Raw genomic sequence first — 16,650 nt, forward strand, 5'->3', positions numbered from 1 at the left:
AGACACGCACACAGAGAGACAGACAGCAGTGACAGAGTCCAACCTGAGAAGCATTCTCCAGCCCCTGATCCTCCCTCTCCTGTGTTTTACGACCACCGGCAGCTCTTTTGACTTATGCAGCTCTGCGTTTATACGGCGCAGGACTCTGGCCTGGTAATTGGACAGTGCCGTAAAAAAGCAGATTTAAAGTGTGTGAGAGATACAGTCACTGGTGATTGAAGACACCAGGAAAGGAGAGTATCTCTCTGTCTCCTGATTCCCAGGTGGGGACGACGTTAAATCGAGGTCCCGGCTCATTCGACTTCTCAAATGATCGTGAGAGCTTATCAAAGGCGTTTAATTTCAAACCCCGGGGGACTGTTTTGTACGAGAAGTGTGGCCCTTTGGTGACATCTTAACCATCTAATCCCACCCTTTGAAACAGCCAAGTGAATTAGCGACTAGTGAGCAAAGTCTGTAGTAGTTGATCAGCTAAAAGTCCTTCTAAGCCCTCCACTTCAATGGACTCCAAAAAAGGATTGGTCTTTTGTAGTCTTTGTAGTCTTAAACAATGAGTTCCCACCCACTCTCTTGTTTTGTGTTTTTTTGTTTTGAACACCGGTTTACAATCCCAGCGTTTAGGAGATTACCGGAGCTACATTTGTGTTCCGACGGGAGCCATTTTGGCTCCTTCAAGCCCTCCACTGGGAGCCATCTGGGCTCTGCTCTAAAGCAGTCGACCCTCCCCACCCCTAGCCCTCCATTGTGAGCGTTTTTACTTTGGACGGGAAACTAAAGTGGCTCGCGTGGGCCGCCAATCAGCCGCCACAGCTCAGATCAGCTCCAGAGCTCCAGGGGTGTGAATGCAGTCTGTTACCTCAGAGAAAGAGAAAACAAGCCCAGGCAGGTGCATGCAGACAGAAATTATTCATAAGCTACATTTATTAAAATAACACAGTACTCCTCTGTTTGTATAGACTATATCCCCTATATCCTATATCTGTTATGCGGGGGTATCCCCCGAGCGGTGAAAGGCCCACCGGTATCAATGGGCCACATTATCACCTCTGCTGGGGGGCCCCTGAGTGGCCCTAGAAACACTCTGTGCCAGGCATGATGCTTTAGTCAGCCCACAGCCACTCAGTACACAGCCAGCCCATTTCATGGTGTTGGTATGCAGGCGATAGGTAAGACATGGTCTTTGCCAGCGAGAAGGTGACAAAACAACCAAATATTGAGCTGTAGCAGGAGATAATGAGGTGTGTGTGTACATGTGTTTACACACGTGTGTTGCCGCCCGCCAGCTTGTCCATTAGTGTGTAATGTGATTCCGTGTATAGGCCAGTATTATTCATGTTGCTCAGTAGGATCATTTCTGACCATTAGGCTTCACAAAGCTCTGCTGCCATTATTTTAGTATTTGTGCTGTTGTCAAGTGGTGAGCAAATGTCCCTTCCATCATGCCTCCTGTAGTTGTATAGTTCTATATGTGGTCCAGCAGATAGGCACACTCATCAGTCCTGCAGTGAAGGAAACGGTGTGTGTGTACTCCCGTGTGTCTGTGTACTTGTCCATTCAGTCCCCCCTACAAAGCTTTCTTACTACGCCCCATTTTCCCTTCTTTGTCCTTCATCTCTTTCCCTTTCTCTCACTCTTTCTTTCTCACCTTCTCTCTTCTATATCTCTCCCTCTTTACTATCTCTCTCTCCCCCACTGTCTCTCTCTCTCTCTTTCTCCCCACTGTCTCTCTCTCTCTCTTTCTCCCCACTGTCTCTCTCTCTCTCTTTCTCCCCACTGTCTCTCTCTCTCTCTTTCTCCCCACTGTCTCTCTCTCTCTCTCTTTCTCCCCACTGTCTCTCTCTCTCTCTTTCTCCCCACTGTCTCTCTCTCTCTCTTTCTCCCCACTGTCTCTCTCTCTCTCTTTCTCCCCACTGTCTCTCTCTCTCTCTTTCTCCCCACTGTCTCTCTCTTTCTCCCCACTGTCTCTCTCTTTCTCCCCACTGTCTCTCTCTTTCTCCCCACTGTCTCTCTCTTTCTCCCCACTGTCTCTCTCTTTCTCCCCACTGTCTCTCTCTTTCTCCCCACTGTCTCTCTCTTTCTCCCCACTGTCTCTCTCTTTCTCCCCACTGTCTCTCTCTCTCTCTCCCCACTGTCTCTCTCTCTCTCTCCCCACTGTGTCTCTCTCTCTCTCCCCCCACGGTCTCTCTCTCTCTCCCCCACGCTCTCTCTCTCTCTCCCCCACGGTCTCTCTCTCTCTCCCCCACTGTCTCTCTCTCTCTCCCCTACTGTCTCTCTCTCCGAGTCCCGTGTCTGTCTCTGACGTATGTACACTCAGGTTGTCATAAACAGGTAATGGATCTACTTGTTATCACGTCTTTATGTCGTTGCTTTTAACGCTCAACAAGGCGTTTGTTCCCCCAGCGTCGCTAAGTGGCCACCAGAGAGGTTTACAACGTCCCCAAGTCAGTCCCCGTCGTGGTGGCGGAGAGAGAAGACGTCTCAACAAGCAGCATATCTTTCAGCCCGTCAGATTGAAATGTGCAGCGAATGATTTGAAAAGCTTTTTGAGATTGTAAATACAGACGTAATAAGCATCAATACAACTGGCATCAATATCCCTCTTGTGTTCTACCAAGTGTGTGTGGAGCGATTGTGTGTGTGTGTGTCCACAACTGTGTGTGTGAGACGAATATATTTGGCCCCATAGAACCATAATTCCATCCCCTATTGGCCTGTATGTGCTGTACCTCTTTACTCTGTTAGTGGTAGTGAATAGTACTGCTGTACCTCTTTACTCTGTTAGTGGTAGTGAATAGTGATGTTGTACCTCTTTACTCTGTTAGTGGTAGTGAATAGTGATGTTGTACCTCTTTACTCTGTTAGTGGTAGTGAATAGTGCTGCTGTACCTCTTTACTCTGTTAGTGGTAGTGAATAGTGCTGCTGTACCTCTTTACTCTGTTAGTGGTAGTGAATAGTGATGTTGTACCTCTTTACTCTGTTAGTGGTAGTGAATAGTGCTGCTGTACCTCTTTACTCTGTTAGTGGTAGTGAATAGTGCTGCTGTACCTCTTTACTCTGTTAGTGGTAGTGAATAGTGTTGTTGTACCTCTTTACTCTGTTAGTGGTAGTGAATAGTGATGCTGTACCTCTTTACTCTGTTAATGGTAGTGAATAGTGATGCTGTACCTCTTTACTCTGTTAATGGTAGTGAATAGTGCTGCTGTACCTCTTTACTCTGTTAGTGGTAGTGAATAGTGATGTTGTACCTCTTTACTGTGTTAGTGGTAGTGAATAGTGATGCTGTACCTCTTTACTCTGTTAGTGGTAGTGAATAGTGATGTTGTACCTCTTTACTCTGTTAGTGGTAGTGAATAGTGCTGCTGTACCTCTTTACTCTGTTAGTGGTAGTGAATAGTGCTGCTGTACCTCTTTACTCTGTTAGTGGTAGTGAATAGTGCTGCTGTACCTCTTTACTCTGTTAGTGGTAGTGAATAGTGCTGCTGTACCTCTTTACTCTGTTAGTGGTAGTGAATAGTGCTTCTGTACCTCTTTACTCTGTTAGTGGTAGTGAATAGTGCTTCTGTACCTCTTTACTCTGTTAGTGGTAGTGAATAGTGATGTTGTACCTCTTTACTCTGTTAGTGGTAGTGAATAGTGATGTTGTACCTCTTTACTCTGTTAGTGGTAGTGAATAGTGCTTCTGTACCTCTTTACTCTGTTAGCGGTAGTGAATAGTGGTGCTGTACCTGTTTACTCTGTTAGTGGTAGTGAATTGTGCTTCTGTACCTCTTTACTCTGTTAGTGGTAGTGAATAGTGGTGCTGTACCTCTTTACTGTGGTAGTGAATAGTGGTGCTGTACCTTTTTACTGTGTTAGTGGTAGTGAATAGTGGTGCTGTACCTCTTTACTCTGTTAGTGGTAGTGAATAGTGTTGCTGTACCTCTTTACTCTGTTAGTGGTAGTGAATAGTGCTGCTGTACCTCTTTACTCTGTTAGTGGTAGTGAATAGTGCTGCTGTACCTCTTTACTCTGTTAGTGGTAGTGAATAGTGATGCTGTACCTCTTTACTCTGTTAGCGGTAGTGAATAGTGGTGCTGTACCTGTTTACTCTGTTAGTGGTAGTGAATTGTGCTTCTGTACCTCTTTACTCTGTTAGTGGTAGTGAATAGTGGTGCTGTACCTCTTTACTGTGGTAGTGAATAGTGGTGCTGTACCTTTTTACTGTGTTAGTGGTAGTGAATAGTGGTGCTGTACCTCTTTACTCTGTTAGTGGTAGTGAATAGTGTTGCTGTACCTCTTTACTCTGTTAGTGGTAGTGAATAGTGCTGCTGTACCTCTTTACTCTGTTAGTGGTAGTGAATAGTGCTGCTGTACCTCTTTACTCTGTTAGTGGTAGTGAATAGTGATGCTGTACCTCTTTACTCTGTTAGTGGTAGTGAATAGTGCTGCTGTACCTCTTTACTCTGTTAGTGGTAGTGAATAGTGCTGCTGTACCTCTTTACTCTGTTAGTGGTAGTGAATAGTGCTGCTGTACCTCTTTACTCTGTTAGTGGTAGTGAATAGTGATGCTGTACCTCTTTACTCTGTTAGTGGTAGTGAATAGTGCTGCTGTACCTCTTTACTCTGTTAGCGGTAGTGAATAGTGCTGCTGTACCTCTTTACTCTGTTAGCGGTAGTGAATAGTGCTGCTGTACCTCTTTACTCTGTTAGTGGTAGTGAATAGTGCTGCTGTACCTCTTTACTCTGTTAGTGGTAGTGAATAGTGATGCTGTACCTCTTTACTCTGTTAGTGGTAGTGAATAGTGATGTTGTACCTCTTTACTCTGTTAGCGGTAGTGAATAGTGCTGCTGTACCTCTTTACTCTGTTAGCGGTAGTGAATAGTGGTGCTGTACCTGTTTACTCTGTTAGTGGTAGTGAATTGTGCTGCTGTACCTCTTTACTCTGTTAGTGGTAGTGAATAGTGGTGCTGTACCTCTTTACTGTGGTAGTGGTAGTGAATAGTGGTGCTGTACCTTTTTACTGTGTTAGTGGTAGTGAATAGTGGTGCTGTACCTCTTTACTCTGTTAGTGGTAGTGAATAGTGTTGCTGTACCTCTTTACTCTGTTAGTGGTAGTGAATAGTGATGCTGTACCTCTTTACTCTGTTAGTGGTAGTGAATAGTGCTGCTGTACCTCTTTACTCTGTTAGTGGTAGTGAATAGTGATGCTGTACCTCTTTACTCTGTTAGTGGTAGTGAATAGTGATGTTGTACCTCTTTACTCTGTTAGTGGTAGTGAATAGTGATGTTGTACCTCTTTACTCTGTTAGTGGTAGTGAATAGTGCTGCTGTACCTCTTTACTCTGTTAGTGGTAGTGAATAGTGCTGCTGTACCTCTTTACTCTGTTAGTGGTAGTGAATAGTGATGTTGTACCTCTTTACTCTGTTAGTGGTAGTGAATAGTGCTGCTGTACCTCTTTACTCTGTTAGTGGTAGTGAATAGTGCTGCTGTACCTCTTTACTCTGTTAGTGGTAGTGAATAGTGTTGTTGTACCTCTTTACTCTGTTAGTGGTAGTGAATAGTGATGCTGTACCTCTTTACTCTGTTAGTGGTAGTGAATAGTGATGTTGTACCTCTTTACTCTGTTAATGGTAGTGAATAGTGCTGCTGTACCTCTTTACTCTGTTAGTGGTAGTGAATAGTGATGTTGTACCTCTTTACTGTGTTAGTGGTAGTGAATAGTGATGCTGTACCTCTTTACTCTGTTAGTGGTAGTGAATAGTGATGTTGTACCTCTTTACTCTGTTAGTGGTAGTGAATAGTGCTGCTGTACCTCTTTACTCTGTTAGTGGTAGTGAATAGTGCTGCTGTACCTCTTTACTCTGTTAGTGGTAGTGAATAGTGCTGCTGTACCTCTTTACTCTGTTAGTGGTAGTGAATAGTGCTTCTGTACCTCTTTACTCTGTTAGTGGTAGTGAATAGTGCTTCTGTACCTCTTTACTCTGTTAGTGGTAGTGAATAGTGATGTTGTACCTCTTTACTCTGTTAGTGGTAGTGAATAGTGATGTTGTACCTCTTTACTCTGTTAGTGGTAGTGAATAGTGCTGCTGTACCTCTTTACTCTGTTAGTGGTAGTGAATAGTGCTGCTGTACCTCTTTACTCTGTTAGTGGTAGTGAATAGTGATGTTGTACCTCTTTACTCTGTTAGTGGTAGTGAATAGTGCTGCTGTACCTCTTTACTCTGTTAGTGGTAGTGAATAGTGCTGCTGTACCTCTTTACTCTGTTAGTGGTAGTGAATAGTGTTGTTGTACCTCTTTACTCTGTTAGTGGTAGTGAATAGTGATGCTGTACCTCTTTACTCTGTTAGTGGTAGTGAATAGTGATGTTGTACCTCTTTACTCTGTTAATGGTAGTGAATAGTGCTGCTGTACCTCTTTACTCTGTTAGTGGTAGTGAATAGTGATGTTGTACCTCTTTACTGTGTTAGTGGTAGTGAATAGTGATGCTGTACCTCTTTACTCTGTTAGTGGTAGTGAATAGTGATGTTGTACCTCTTTACTCTGTTAGTGGTAGTGAATAGTGCTGCTGTACCTCTTTACTCTGTTAGTGGTAGTGAATAGTGCTGCTGTACCTCTTTACTCTGTTAGTGGTAGTGAATAGTGCTGCTGTACCTCTTTACTCTGTTAGTGGTAGTGAATAGTGCTGCTGTACCTCTTTACTCTGTTAGTGGTAGTGAATAGTGCTTCTGTACCTCTTTACTCTGTTAGTGGTAGTGAATAGTGCTTCTGTACCTCTTTACTCTGTTAGTGGTAGTGAATAGTGATGTTGTACCTCTTTACTCTGTTAGTGGTAGTGAATAGTGATGTTGTACCTCTTTACTCTGTTAGTGGTAGTGAATAGTGCTTCTGTACCTCTTTACTCTGTTAGCGGTAGTGAATAGTGGTGCTGTACCTGTTTACTCTGTTAGCGGTAGTGAATTGTGCTTCTGTACCTCTTTACTCTGTTAGTGGTAGTGAATAGTGGTGCTGTACCTCTTTACTGTGGTAGTGAATAGTGGTGCTGTACCTTTTTACTGTGTTAGTGGTAGTGAATAGTGGTGCTGTACCTCTTTACTCTGTTAGTGGTAGTGAATAGTGTTGCTGTACCTCTTTACTCTGTTAGTGGTAGTGAATAGTGCTGCTGTACCTCTTTACTCTGTTAGTGGTAGTGAATAGTGCTGCTGTACCTCTTTACTCTGTTAGTGGTAGTGAATAGTGATGCTGTACCTCTTTACTCTGTTAGCGGTAGTGAATAGTGGTGCTGTACCTGTTTACTCTGTTAGTGGTAGTGAATTGTGCTTCTGTACCTCTTTACTCTGTTAGTGGTAGTGAATAGTGGTGCTGTACCTCTTTACTGTGGTAGTGAATAGTGGTGCTGTACCTTTTTACTGTGTTAGTGGTAGTGAATAGTGGTGCTGTACCTCTTTACTCTGTTAGTGGTAGTGAATAGTGTTGCTGTACCTCTTTACTCTGTTAGTGGTAGTGAATAGTGCTGCTGTACCTCTTTACTCTGTTAGTGGTAGTGAATAGTGCTGCTGTACCTCTTTACTCTGTTAGTGGTAGTGAATAGTGATGCTGTACCTCTTTACTCTGTTAGTGGTAGTGAATAGTGCTGCTGTACCTCTACTCTGTTAGTGGTAGTGAATAGTGCTGCTGTACCTCTTTACTCTGTTAGTGGTAGTGAATAGTGCTGCTGTACCTCTTTACTCTGTTAGTGGTAGTGAATAGTGATGCTGTACCTCTTTACTCTGTTAGTGGTAGTGAATAGTGCTGCTGTACCTCTTTACTCTGTTAGCGGTAGTGAATAGTGCTGCTGTACCTCTTTACTCTGTTAGCGGTAGTGAATAGTGCTGCTGTACCTCTTTACTCTGTTAGTGGTAGTGAATAGTGCTGCTGTACCTCTTTACTCTGTTAGTGGTAGTGAATAGTGATGCTGTACCTCTTTACTCTGTTAGTGGTAGTGAATAGTGATGTTGTACCTCTTTACTCTGTTAGCGGTAGTGAATAGTGCTGCTGTACCTCTTTACTCTGTTAGCGGTAGTGAATAGTGGTGCTGTACCTGTTTACTCTGTTAGTGGTAGTGAATTGTGCTGCTGTACCTCTTTACTCTGTTAGTGGTAGTGAATAGTGGTGCTGTACCTCTTTACTGTGGTAGTGGTAGTGAATAGTGGTGCTGTACCTTTTTACTCTGTTAGTGGTAGTGAATAGTGCTGCTGTACCTCTTTACTCTGTTAGTGGTAGTGAATAGTGATGCTGTACCTCTTTACTCTGTTAGTGGTAGTGAATAGTGATGTTGTACCTCTTTACTCTGTTAGTGGTAGTGAATAGTGATGTTGTACCTCTTTACTCTGTTAGTGGTAGTGAATAGTGCTGCTGTACCTCTTTACTCTGTTAGTGGTAGTGAATAGTGCTGCTGTACCTCTTTACTCTGTTAGTGGTAGTGAATAGTGATGTTGTACCTCTTTACTCTGTTAGTGGTAGTGAATAGTGCTGCTGTACCTCTTTACTCTGTTAGTGGTAGTGAATAGTGCTGCTGTACCTCTTTACTCTGTTAGTGGTAGTGAATAGTGTTGTTGTACCTCTTTACTCTGTTAGTGGTAGTGAATAGTGATGCTGTACCTCTTTACTCTGTTAGTGGTAGTGAATAGTGATGTTGTACCTCTTTACTCTGTTAATGGTAGTGAATAGTGCTGCTGTACCTCTTTACTCTGTTAGTGGTAGTGAATAGTGATGTTGTACCTCTTTACTGTGTTAGTGGTAGTGAATAGTGATGCTGTACCTCTTTACTCTGTTAGTGGTAGTGAATAGTGATGTTGTACCTCTTTACTCTGTTAGTGGTAGTGAATAGTGCTGCTGTACCTCTTTACTCTGTTAGTGGTAGTGAATAGTGCTGCTGTACCTCTTTACTCTGTTAGTGGTAGTGAATAGTGCTGCTGTACCTCTTTACTCTGTTAGTGGTAGTGAATAGTGCTTCTGTACCTCTTTACTCTGTTAGTGGTAGTGAATAGTGCTTCTGTACCTCTTTACTCTGTTAGTGGTAGTGAATAGTGATGTTGTACCTCTTTACTCTGTTAGTGGTAGTGAATAGTGATGTTGTACCTCTTTACTCTGTTAGTGGTAGTGAATAGTGCTTCTGTACCTCTTTACTCTGTTAGCGGTAGTGAATAGTGGTGCTGTACCTGTTTACTCTGTTAGTGGTAGTGAATTGTGCTTCTGTACCTCTTTACTCTGTTAGTGGTAGTGAATAGTGGTGCTGTACCTCTTTACTGTGGTAGTGAATAGTGGTGCTGTACCTTTTTACTGTGTTAGTGGTAGTGAATAGTGGTGCTGTACCTCTTTACTCTGTTAGTGGTAGTGAATAGTGTTGCTGTACCTCTTTACTCTGTTAGTGGTAGTGAATAGTGCTGCTGTACCTCTTTACTCTGTTAGTGGTAGTGAATAGTGCTGCTGTACCTCTTTACTCTGTTAGTGGTAGTGAATAGTGATGCTGTACCTCTTTACTCTGTTAGTGGTAGTGAATAGTGCTGCTGTACCTCTTTACTCTGTTAGTGGTAGTGAATAGTGCTGCTGTACCTCTTTACTCTGTTAGTGGTAGTGAATAGTGCTGCTGTACCTCTTTACTCTGTTAGTGGTAGTGAATAGTGATGCTGTACCTCTTTACTCTGTTAGTGGTAGTGAATAGTGCTGCTGTACCTCTTTACTCTGTTAGCGGTAGTGAATAGTGCTGCTGTACCTCTTTACTCTGTTAGCGGTAGTGAATAGTGCTGCTGTACCTCTTTACTCTGTTAGTGGTAGTGAATAGTGCTGCTGTACCTCTTTACTCTGTTAGTGGTAGTGAATAGTGATGCTGTACCTCTTTACTCTGTTAGTGGTAGTGAATAGTGATGTTGTACCTCTTTACTCTGTTAGCGGTAGTGAATAGTGCTGCTGTACCTCTTTACTCTGTTAGCGGTAGTGAATAGTGGTGCTGTACCTGTTTACTCTGTTAGTGGTAGTGAATTGTGCTGCTGTACCTCTTTACTCTGTTAGTGGTAGTGAATAGTGGTGCTGTACCTCTTTACTGTGGTAGTGGTAGTGAATAGTGGTGCTGTACCTTTTTACTGTGTTAGTGGTAGTGAATAGTGGTGCTGTACCTCTTTACTCTGTTAGTGGTAGTGAATAGTGTTGCTGTACCTCTTTACTCTGTTAGTGGTAGTGAATAGTGATGCTGTACCTCTTTACTCTGTTAGTGGTAGTGAATAGTGCTGCTGTACCTCTTTACTCTGTTAGTGGTAGTGAATAGTGATGCTGTACCTCTTTACTCTGTTAGTGGTAGTGAATAGTGCTGCTGTACCTCTTTACTCTGTTAGTGGTAGTGAATAGTGCTGCTGTACCTCTTTACTCTGTTAGTGGTAGTGAATAGTGCTGCTGTACCTCTTTACTCTGTTAGTGGTAGTGAATAGTGCTGCTGTACCTCTTTACTCTGTTAGTGGTAGTGAATAGTGATGCTGTACCTCTTTACTCTGTTAGCGGTAGTGAATAGTGCTGCTGTACCTCTTTACTCTGTTAGTGGTAGTGAATAGTGCTGCTGTACCTCTTTACTGTGTTAGTGGTAGTGAATAGTGCTGCTGTACCTCTTTACTCTGTTAGTGGTAGTGAATAGTGCTGCTGTACCTCTTTACTCTGTTAGTGGTAGTGAATAGTGCTGCTGTACCTCTTTACTCTGTTAGTGGTAGTGAATAGTGCTGCTGTACCTCTTTACTCTGTTAGTGGTAGTGAATAGTGATGCTGTACCTCTTTACTCTGTTAGTGGTAGTGAATAGTACTGCTGTACCTCTTTACTCTGTTAGTGGTAGTGAATAGTGCTGCTGTACCTCTTTACTCTGTTAGTGGTAGTGAATAGTGCTGCTGTACCTCTTTACTCTGTTAGTGGTAGTGAATAGTGCTGCTGTATGATAATGTCATGGATCCTATTATCAGTCCAGTTTGACACTTTGAAATTGAATACCTACGCAATTCCTCAAATTAAGCAAGTGATTTTCTTTGGCACCCCAGTGAATAGGATGCTCCTGATGGATAACACACACACTCCCATTTGCACTGATTAGTACCAAACATCCCACTGCTCTACTTCTTTTCCCCACATTGTTCAATTTCTCCTCCTCTCCCTCTCTCCATTTCTCCTTCTCCCTCTCTCCATTTCTCCTTCTCCCTCTCTCCATTTCTCCTCTTCATTTCTCCCTCTCTCCATTTCTCCTCTTCATTTCTCCCTCTCTCCATTTCTCCTTCTCCCTCTCTCCATTTTTCCTCTCCATTTCTCCCTCTCTCCATTTCTCCTTTTCCCTTCTCCATTTCTCCTCTCCATTTCTCCTCTCCATTTCTCCCTCTCTCCATTTCTCCTTCTCCCTCTCTCCATTTCTCCCTCTCTCCATTTCTCCTCTCCATTTCTCCCTCTCTCCATTTCTCCCTCTCTCCATTTCTCCTTCTCCCTCTCTCCATTTCTCCCTCTCTCCATTTCTCCCTCTCTCCATTTCTCCCTCTCTCCACATTTCCCCTCTCAATTTTCGTCTGACATCGAGCGTTGGGGTGCTGACATGTTTTGGGCATGTGGTTTGTGAAGACCCAGTGAGGGGTGGAGAGGATAATGAGCATCCGCCTGTCTGAGGAGAGAGCGCTGCCTGCTCCCTGCTAGCTCCAGCTCACTACAGACCTTTCCCTCCGCTCACCCCCCTCACTTCCCTGGTTGACATTTAAGTGCTGGGAGGTGCAGTGTGTCTATAATAGCCTGGTTGTATAACTGGCAGGCCAGTTAGAGAGAGGTGGGAATGGGGAGAGGGGGGGGGGGGGAGAAAGGGAGGGAGATCGGGGAGGGTGAGAGGGAGAGGTAGGGGTAGGAAGGAAGGAGGGGAGAGGGGAGAAATAGAGGGAGGGAAGTGATGAGGAACTTGTCATCTTTTGTCAATCCTTGTCTATCTGTCCTCTTAACACCATGTTGAGGATGTAACATTGGCACATAAACACACCTTGAGTCAGTGTGTGTGGATACTGAACCAGAAAGACAGCCACATGGTAGTGTACTGTAGCAGTAGTGTGGGGAGGGATCCTGTAGTCAAACACTTCAACAAGACTTATGCATTTACACATAACATCCAACCCCATTTAACCAAACCTGCCCAGGTCAGAAAGCATCAGAACCCCCCCCCCCCCCATGAGGCAGCATTACTTAACATGACCCCCTCGCCTTCTCTCAAACCCCCCCAAGACCCAGCTAGGAGCTGGGGCAGAAAGCAGGAAACACGGCCTACGTTTGTCCCTGTTTCCACCGCTGCGTGTTGTCATTATTGTGTTTAATCAAAGTGCAGATTATGCTCTCATTAAAAAGCTTTTTACTTTGACTGTGGATACAAGGCACAGAGGAGTTAGGCAAAGTAATTTGCGTCAAATTTCCCACGGGGGCCCACAGAGGCTAAGCAGCCAGTGTCTTAATCGTTTGACTTTCTCTAGTATGTCTTCGCCGCACCTGGCCTCTCTCTTCTTTCTCTCTCTCCCACTCTGCCGTCGGAGGGAAAAAACAACGCCATATTGATTTGTCTTTCTCTCCTCCCACGCTTTATGAAACAAAACGTAATGAATAGGTAATTCTCCTGAATAGGCAGATTTTGGTTATTGTCTCCAAAGGGCTAATGTTGTTAAATACCCGACACTTTGTCAGCAGCAGGGTTAGCACCACAGGGAATACAATTTGGCTCGCACTGATTGCAAAGGATTTTGAAAATGTGTGGGAACCGCACTCTATGACGGTATTGGTGTCTTAACCAAAGACTGGTAGAGGAAGTTTGGACTCGATACTGAATTAGAAAGTCATTTAAAGGCCTTTTAAGGTTGTTGTTGGCATCAGCTGAAGTCAAGAGGGAAACATGGTGAAGTTTACTATTCTACTATTCAGTTATGGATCTGCTCCAGCTAATCATGGATGTGTTTTGTTATAGAACTATGAAATGTTCCTCAGCTGTCCCCAAAAAAACAATCATGGTCTATTAGTTTTCCAGCTCAGTCACTTTCGGACTTTTCTTTTCCTAACTTTTTGAAACGCTAATTAGATTTTCATTACCTATATATTCCAGTACTTTTCCAGTCCTTTCTTATGGTGTCCCTGTAAACAGTCCTCCACGGCTCAGAGACCAATGGGGTCAATCTGGGGGTCCTGAGTCGTCTTGGAGGTCTAACCCACTGAGTGTCTCCGCTGGGTGTAATTGTGCATGAAAGATGAGCGCGGCGGCCGTGACCAAAACAGCGCGAAGGCCAACTGACAGTGAGAGAGCTGCCACATCAGCTGTGTGCGGCGAGCTCAACGCTCTCAGATCGATGGCGAGCTCAGGGGCCTCCAATGATCTGTCTGTTTAAGGACAGGAGAACGTCTCCTGCTTCAGAGCACCCTCCTCGCTTTCTCTAATAGAATCTAAAACCTAATCCCGATACAGTACATTAACCCGGTCTCGTTTCTCCCTCCTCTTCTGTCTCCTCCCTCTTCCCTCTGGCAGGTGGAGGTGGAAGTAGAGAGTATGGACAAGGCTGGTAACTTCATCGGCTGGCTTCACATCGAGGGGGTCAACCTGTCGGTGGCGCTGGTAGAGAACGCCCTATCGAAGGTCCACTTCACGGCCGAGCGTAGCTCCTACTACAAGACCCTGGTATCCGGAGAGGAGGCCTCTCGTCTCAGGAAAGACAAGGTAAGTCCTCAGTTTGCCCCGTGTTTTTGTTTGTTAGCGTTTTGGGGTTATATATGGAGTGTGTGATTCTCTTTATTATAGTTTATTCTTTGTTAGTCAGCACCTCTGCACAAAATAATTTTTCTGGGTGTGCTACAGCTCATGTTTTTATTTCTAGCGTTTTGGGGTTTGTTAGCCTTGTTAGCCTTGAGGGTGCTTTTGTTTGTTAGTGTTTTGGGGTTAACAATCTTTGTAAGCCCTGAGGGCACTTTTGTTTGTTAGCACTTAACCATTAGCATCAGGCTTAGTTTGCATGGGCTTTAAGGCTCATCGTAACTAGAGGTCTTCACGGATCCACCTGTACCCGAATACCAGAGACCCGATCCCGGGTCCAGATCCATGAATCCACGTGTCTGGGTATGATCTGATATGATTGTCATGAGTCTGGGTATGATCTGATATGATTGTCATGAGTCTGGGTATGATCTGATATGATTGTCATGAGTCTGGGTATGATCTGATATGATTGTCATGAGTCTGGTTATGATCTGATATGATTGTCACGGGTCTGGGTATGATCTGATATGATTGTCACGGGTCTGGGTATGATCTAATATGATTGTCATGAGTCTGGTTATGATCTAATATGATTGTCATGAGTCTGGGTATGATCTGATATGATTGTCATGAGTCTGGGTATGATCTAATATGATTGTCATGAGTCTGGGTATGATCTGATATGATTGTCATGAGTCTGGGTATGATCTGATATGATTGTCATGAGTCTGGTTATGATCTAATATGATTGTCACGGGTCTAGTTATGATCTGATATGATTGTCACGGGTCTGGGTATGATATGATTGTCATTGGTCTGGGTATGATCTGATATGATTGTCATTGGTCTGGGTATGATCTGATATGATTGTCACGCGTCTGGGTATGATCTGATATGATTGTCACGGGTCTGTGTATGATCTGATATGATTGTCATGGGTCTGGGTATTATCTGATATGATTGTCACGGGTCTGGGTATGATCTGATATGATTGTCATGAGTCTGGTTATGATCTAACATGATTGTCATGAGTCTGGTTATGATCTGATATGATTGTCACTGGTCTGGGTATTATCTGATCTGATATGATTGTCACTGGTCTGGGTATGATCTGATATGATTGTCACGGGTCTGGGTATGATCTGATATGATTGTCACGGGTCTGGGTATGATCTGATCTGATATGATTGTCACGGGTCTGGGTATGATCTGATCTGATATGATTGTCACGGGTCTGGGTATGATCTGATATGATTGTCACGGGTCTGGGTATGATCTGATATGATTGTCACGGGTCTGGGTATGATCTGATATGATTGTCACGGGTCTGGGTATGATCTGATAGGATTGTCACGGGTCTGGGTATGATCTGATATGATTGTCACGAGTCTGTGGTATGATCTGATATGATTGTCACAGGTCTGGGTATGATCTGATCTGATATGATTGTCACTGGTCTGTGTATGATCTGATATGATTGTCACAGGTCTGGGTATGATCTGATCTGATATGATTGTCACTGGTCTGTGTATGATCTGATATGATTGTCACGGGTCTGGGTATGATCTGATAGGATTGTCACGGGTCTGGGTATGATCTGATATGATTGTCACGAGTCTGTGGTATGATCTGATATGATTGTCACAGGTCTGGGTATGATCTGATCTGATATGATTGTCACTGGTCTGTGTATGATCTGATATGATTGTCACGGGTCTGGGTATGATCTGATATGATTGTCACGAGTCTGTGGTATGATCTGATATGATTGTCACGGGTCTGGGTATGATCTGATATGATTGTCACGGGTCTGGGTATGATCTGATATGATTGTCACGGGTCTGGGTATGATCTGATAGGATTGTCACGGGTCTGGGTATGATCTGATATGATTGTCACGGGTCTGGGTATGATCTGATATGATTGTCACGGGTCTGGGTATGATCTGATATGATTGTCACGGGTCTGGGTATGATCTGATATGATTGTCACGGGTCTGGGTATGATCTGATATGATTGTCACAGGTCTGGGTATGATCTGATATGATTGTCACGGGTCTGGGTATGATCTGATATGATTGTCACGGGTCTGGGTATGATCTGATATGATTGTCACGGGTCTGGGGTATGTGTAGTAAAGAGAGAGAAATGGTATTTGTGCTGATGCTCTTGCTTTTCACGAGAGTGGAGCGTGTAGCTTGTTCAAATCGGAAATAGGCTACAGTCATAGAGCCTCCGTGTGTGGCAAAAGTTATATGTCTAATCAATGGAAGATTGAATTAAAAGTTAAAGGGGGAGGATAGGTTAGCACGACCAAGAGCCAACAGGTAGGCTGCTACTTAATATTCTGCAGGGAGTTGTTATTTGTAACAGTAGGATTAGAAAGCTCTTTCACTGCAGCTTCTGTTAGTCTAGCTAGCTAACGTTAGCTAGCTTGACTAGCTTCTCCCGTTTTGATCCTGTCAAGACAGGTACTATGTAATCATATTTGTTGATAAATAACCTAGCTATGGCAGGTATTAGTCTACTATGGCTTGGTTGCTGTCTCTTGTCTCTCCATCCTCCCTGCTCCCTGTGTCACTCGCTCACAGTACAGTCCCTGCCCGCCTGCTACAGCAGTACATCTCTCTCCTCTCGCGCTTTATCAGCTCTGGTTATTAAAGTATCTTTAAAAAATATACTTTTCTGCTGCTTCCCTCACTTGGATTGGGTCGGGTCTGGATCCGACCAGGTCTATACTGAACGGGTCTAGTTGTCCTCGGGTCTGTTCGAGTCTAGCAGTCCTTGGGTCCGTTTGGTTTCTATATTTAAAACATTTATTTGTGGGAATAATTTAGGCAACAACAAAACTTTGAAGAGGTAAGAGATGGTGAAATAATTTGGAATAGGGTTAGTATTTGTGGA

General features: G+C 43.8%; 1 protein-coding gene across 1 annotated transcript in view; it reads left to right on the plus strand.

The window, feature by feature from the left end:
- The window catches only part of snd1 (staphylococcal nuclease and tudor domain containing 1), a 351,126-nt gene that overhangs the window by 215,597 nt on the left and 118,879 nt on the right, over positions 1–16,650 (plus strand). The window contains exon 17 of the mRNA XM_071332224.1: positions 13,522–13,710. Within this exon, the coding sequence (XP_071188325.1) occupies positions 13,522–13,710 (189 nt within the window). The remainder of the gene's footprint in view (positions 1–13,521; positions 13,711–16,650) is intronic.

The sequence above is a fragment of the Salvelinus alpinus genome, chromosome 11 (assembly GCF_045679555.1).
Source record: "Salvelinus alpinus chromosome 11, SLU_Salpinus.1, whole genome shotgun sequence".
Lineage (NCBI taxonomy): Eukaryota > Metazoa > Chordata > Actinopteri > Salmoniformes > Salmonidae > Salvelinus > Salvelinus alpinus.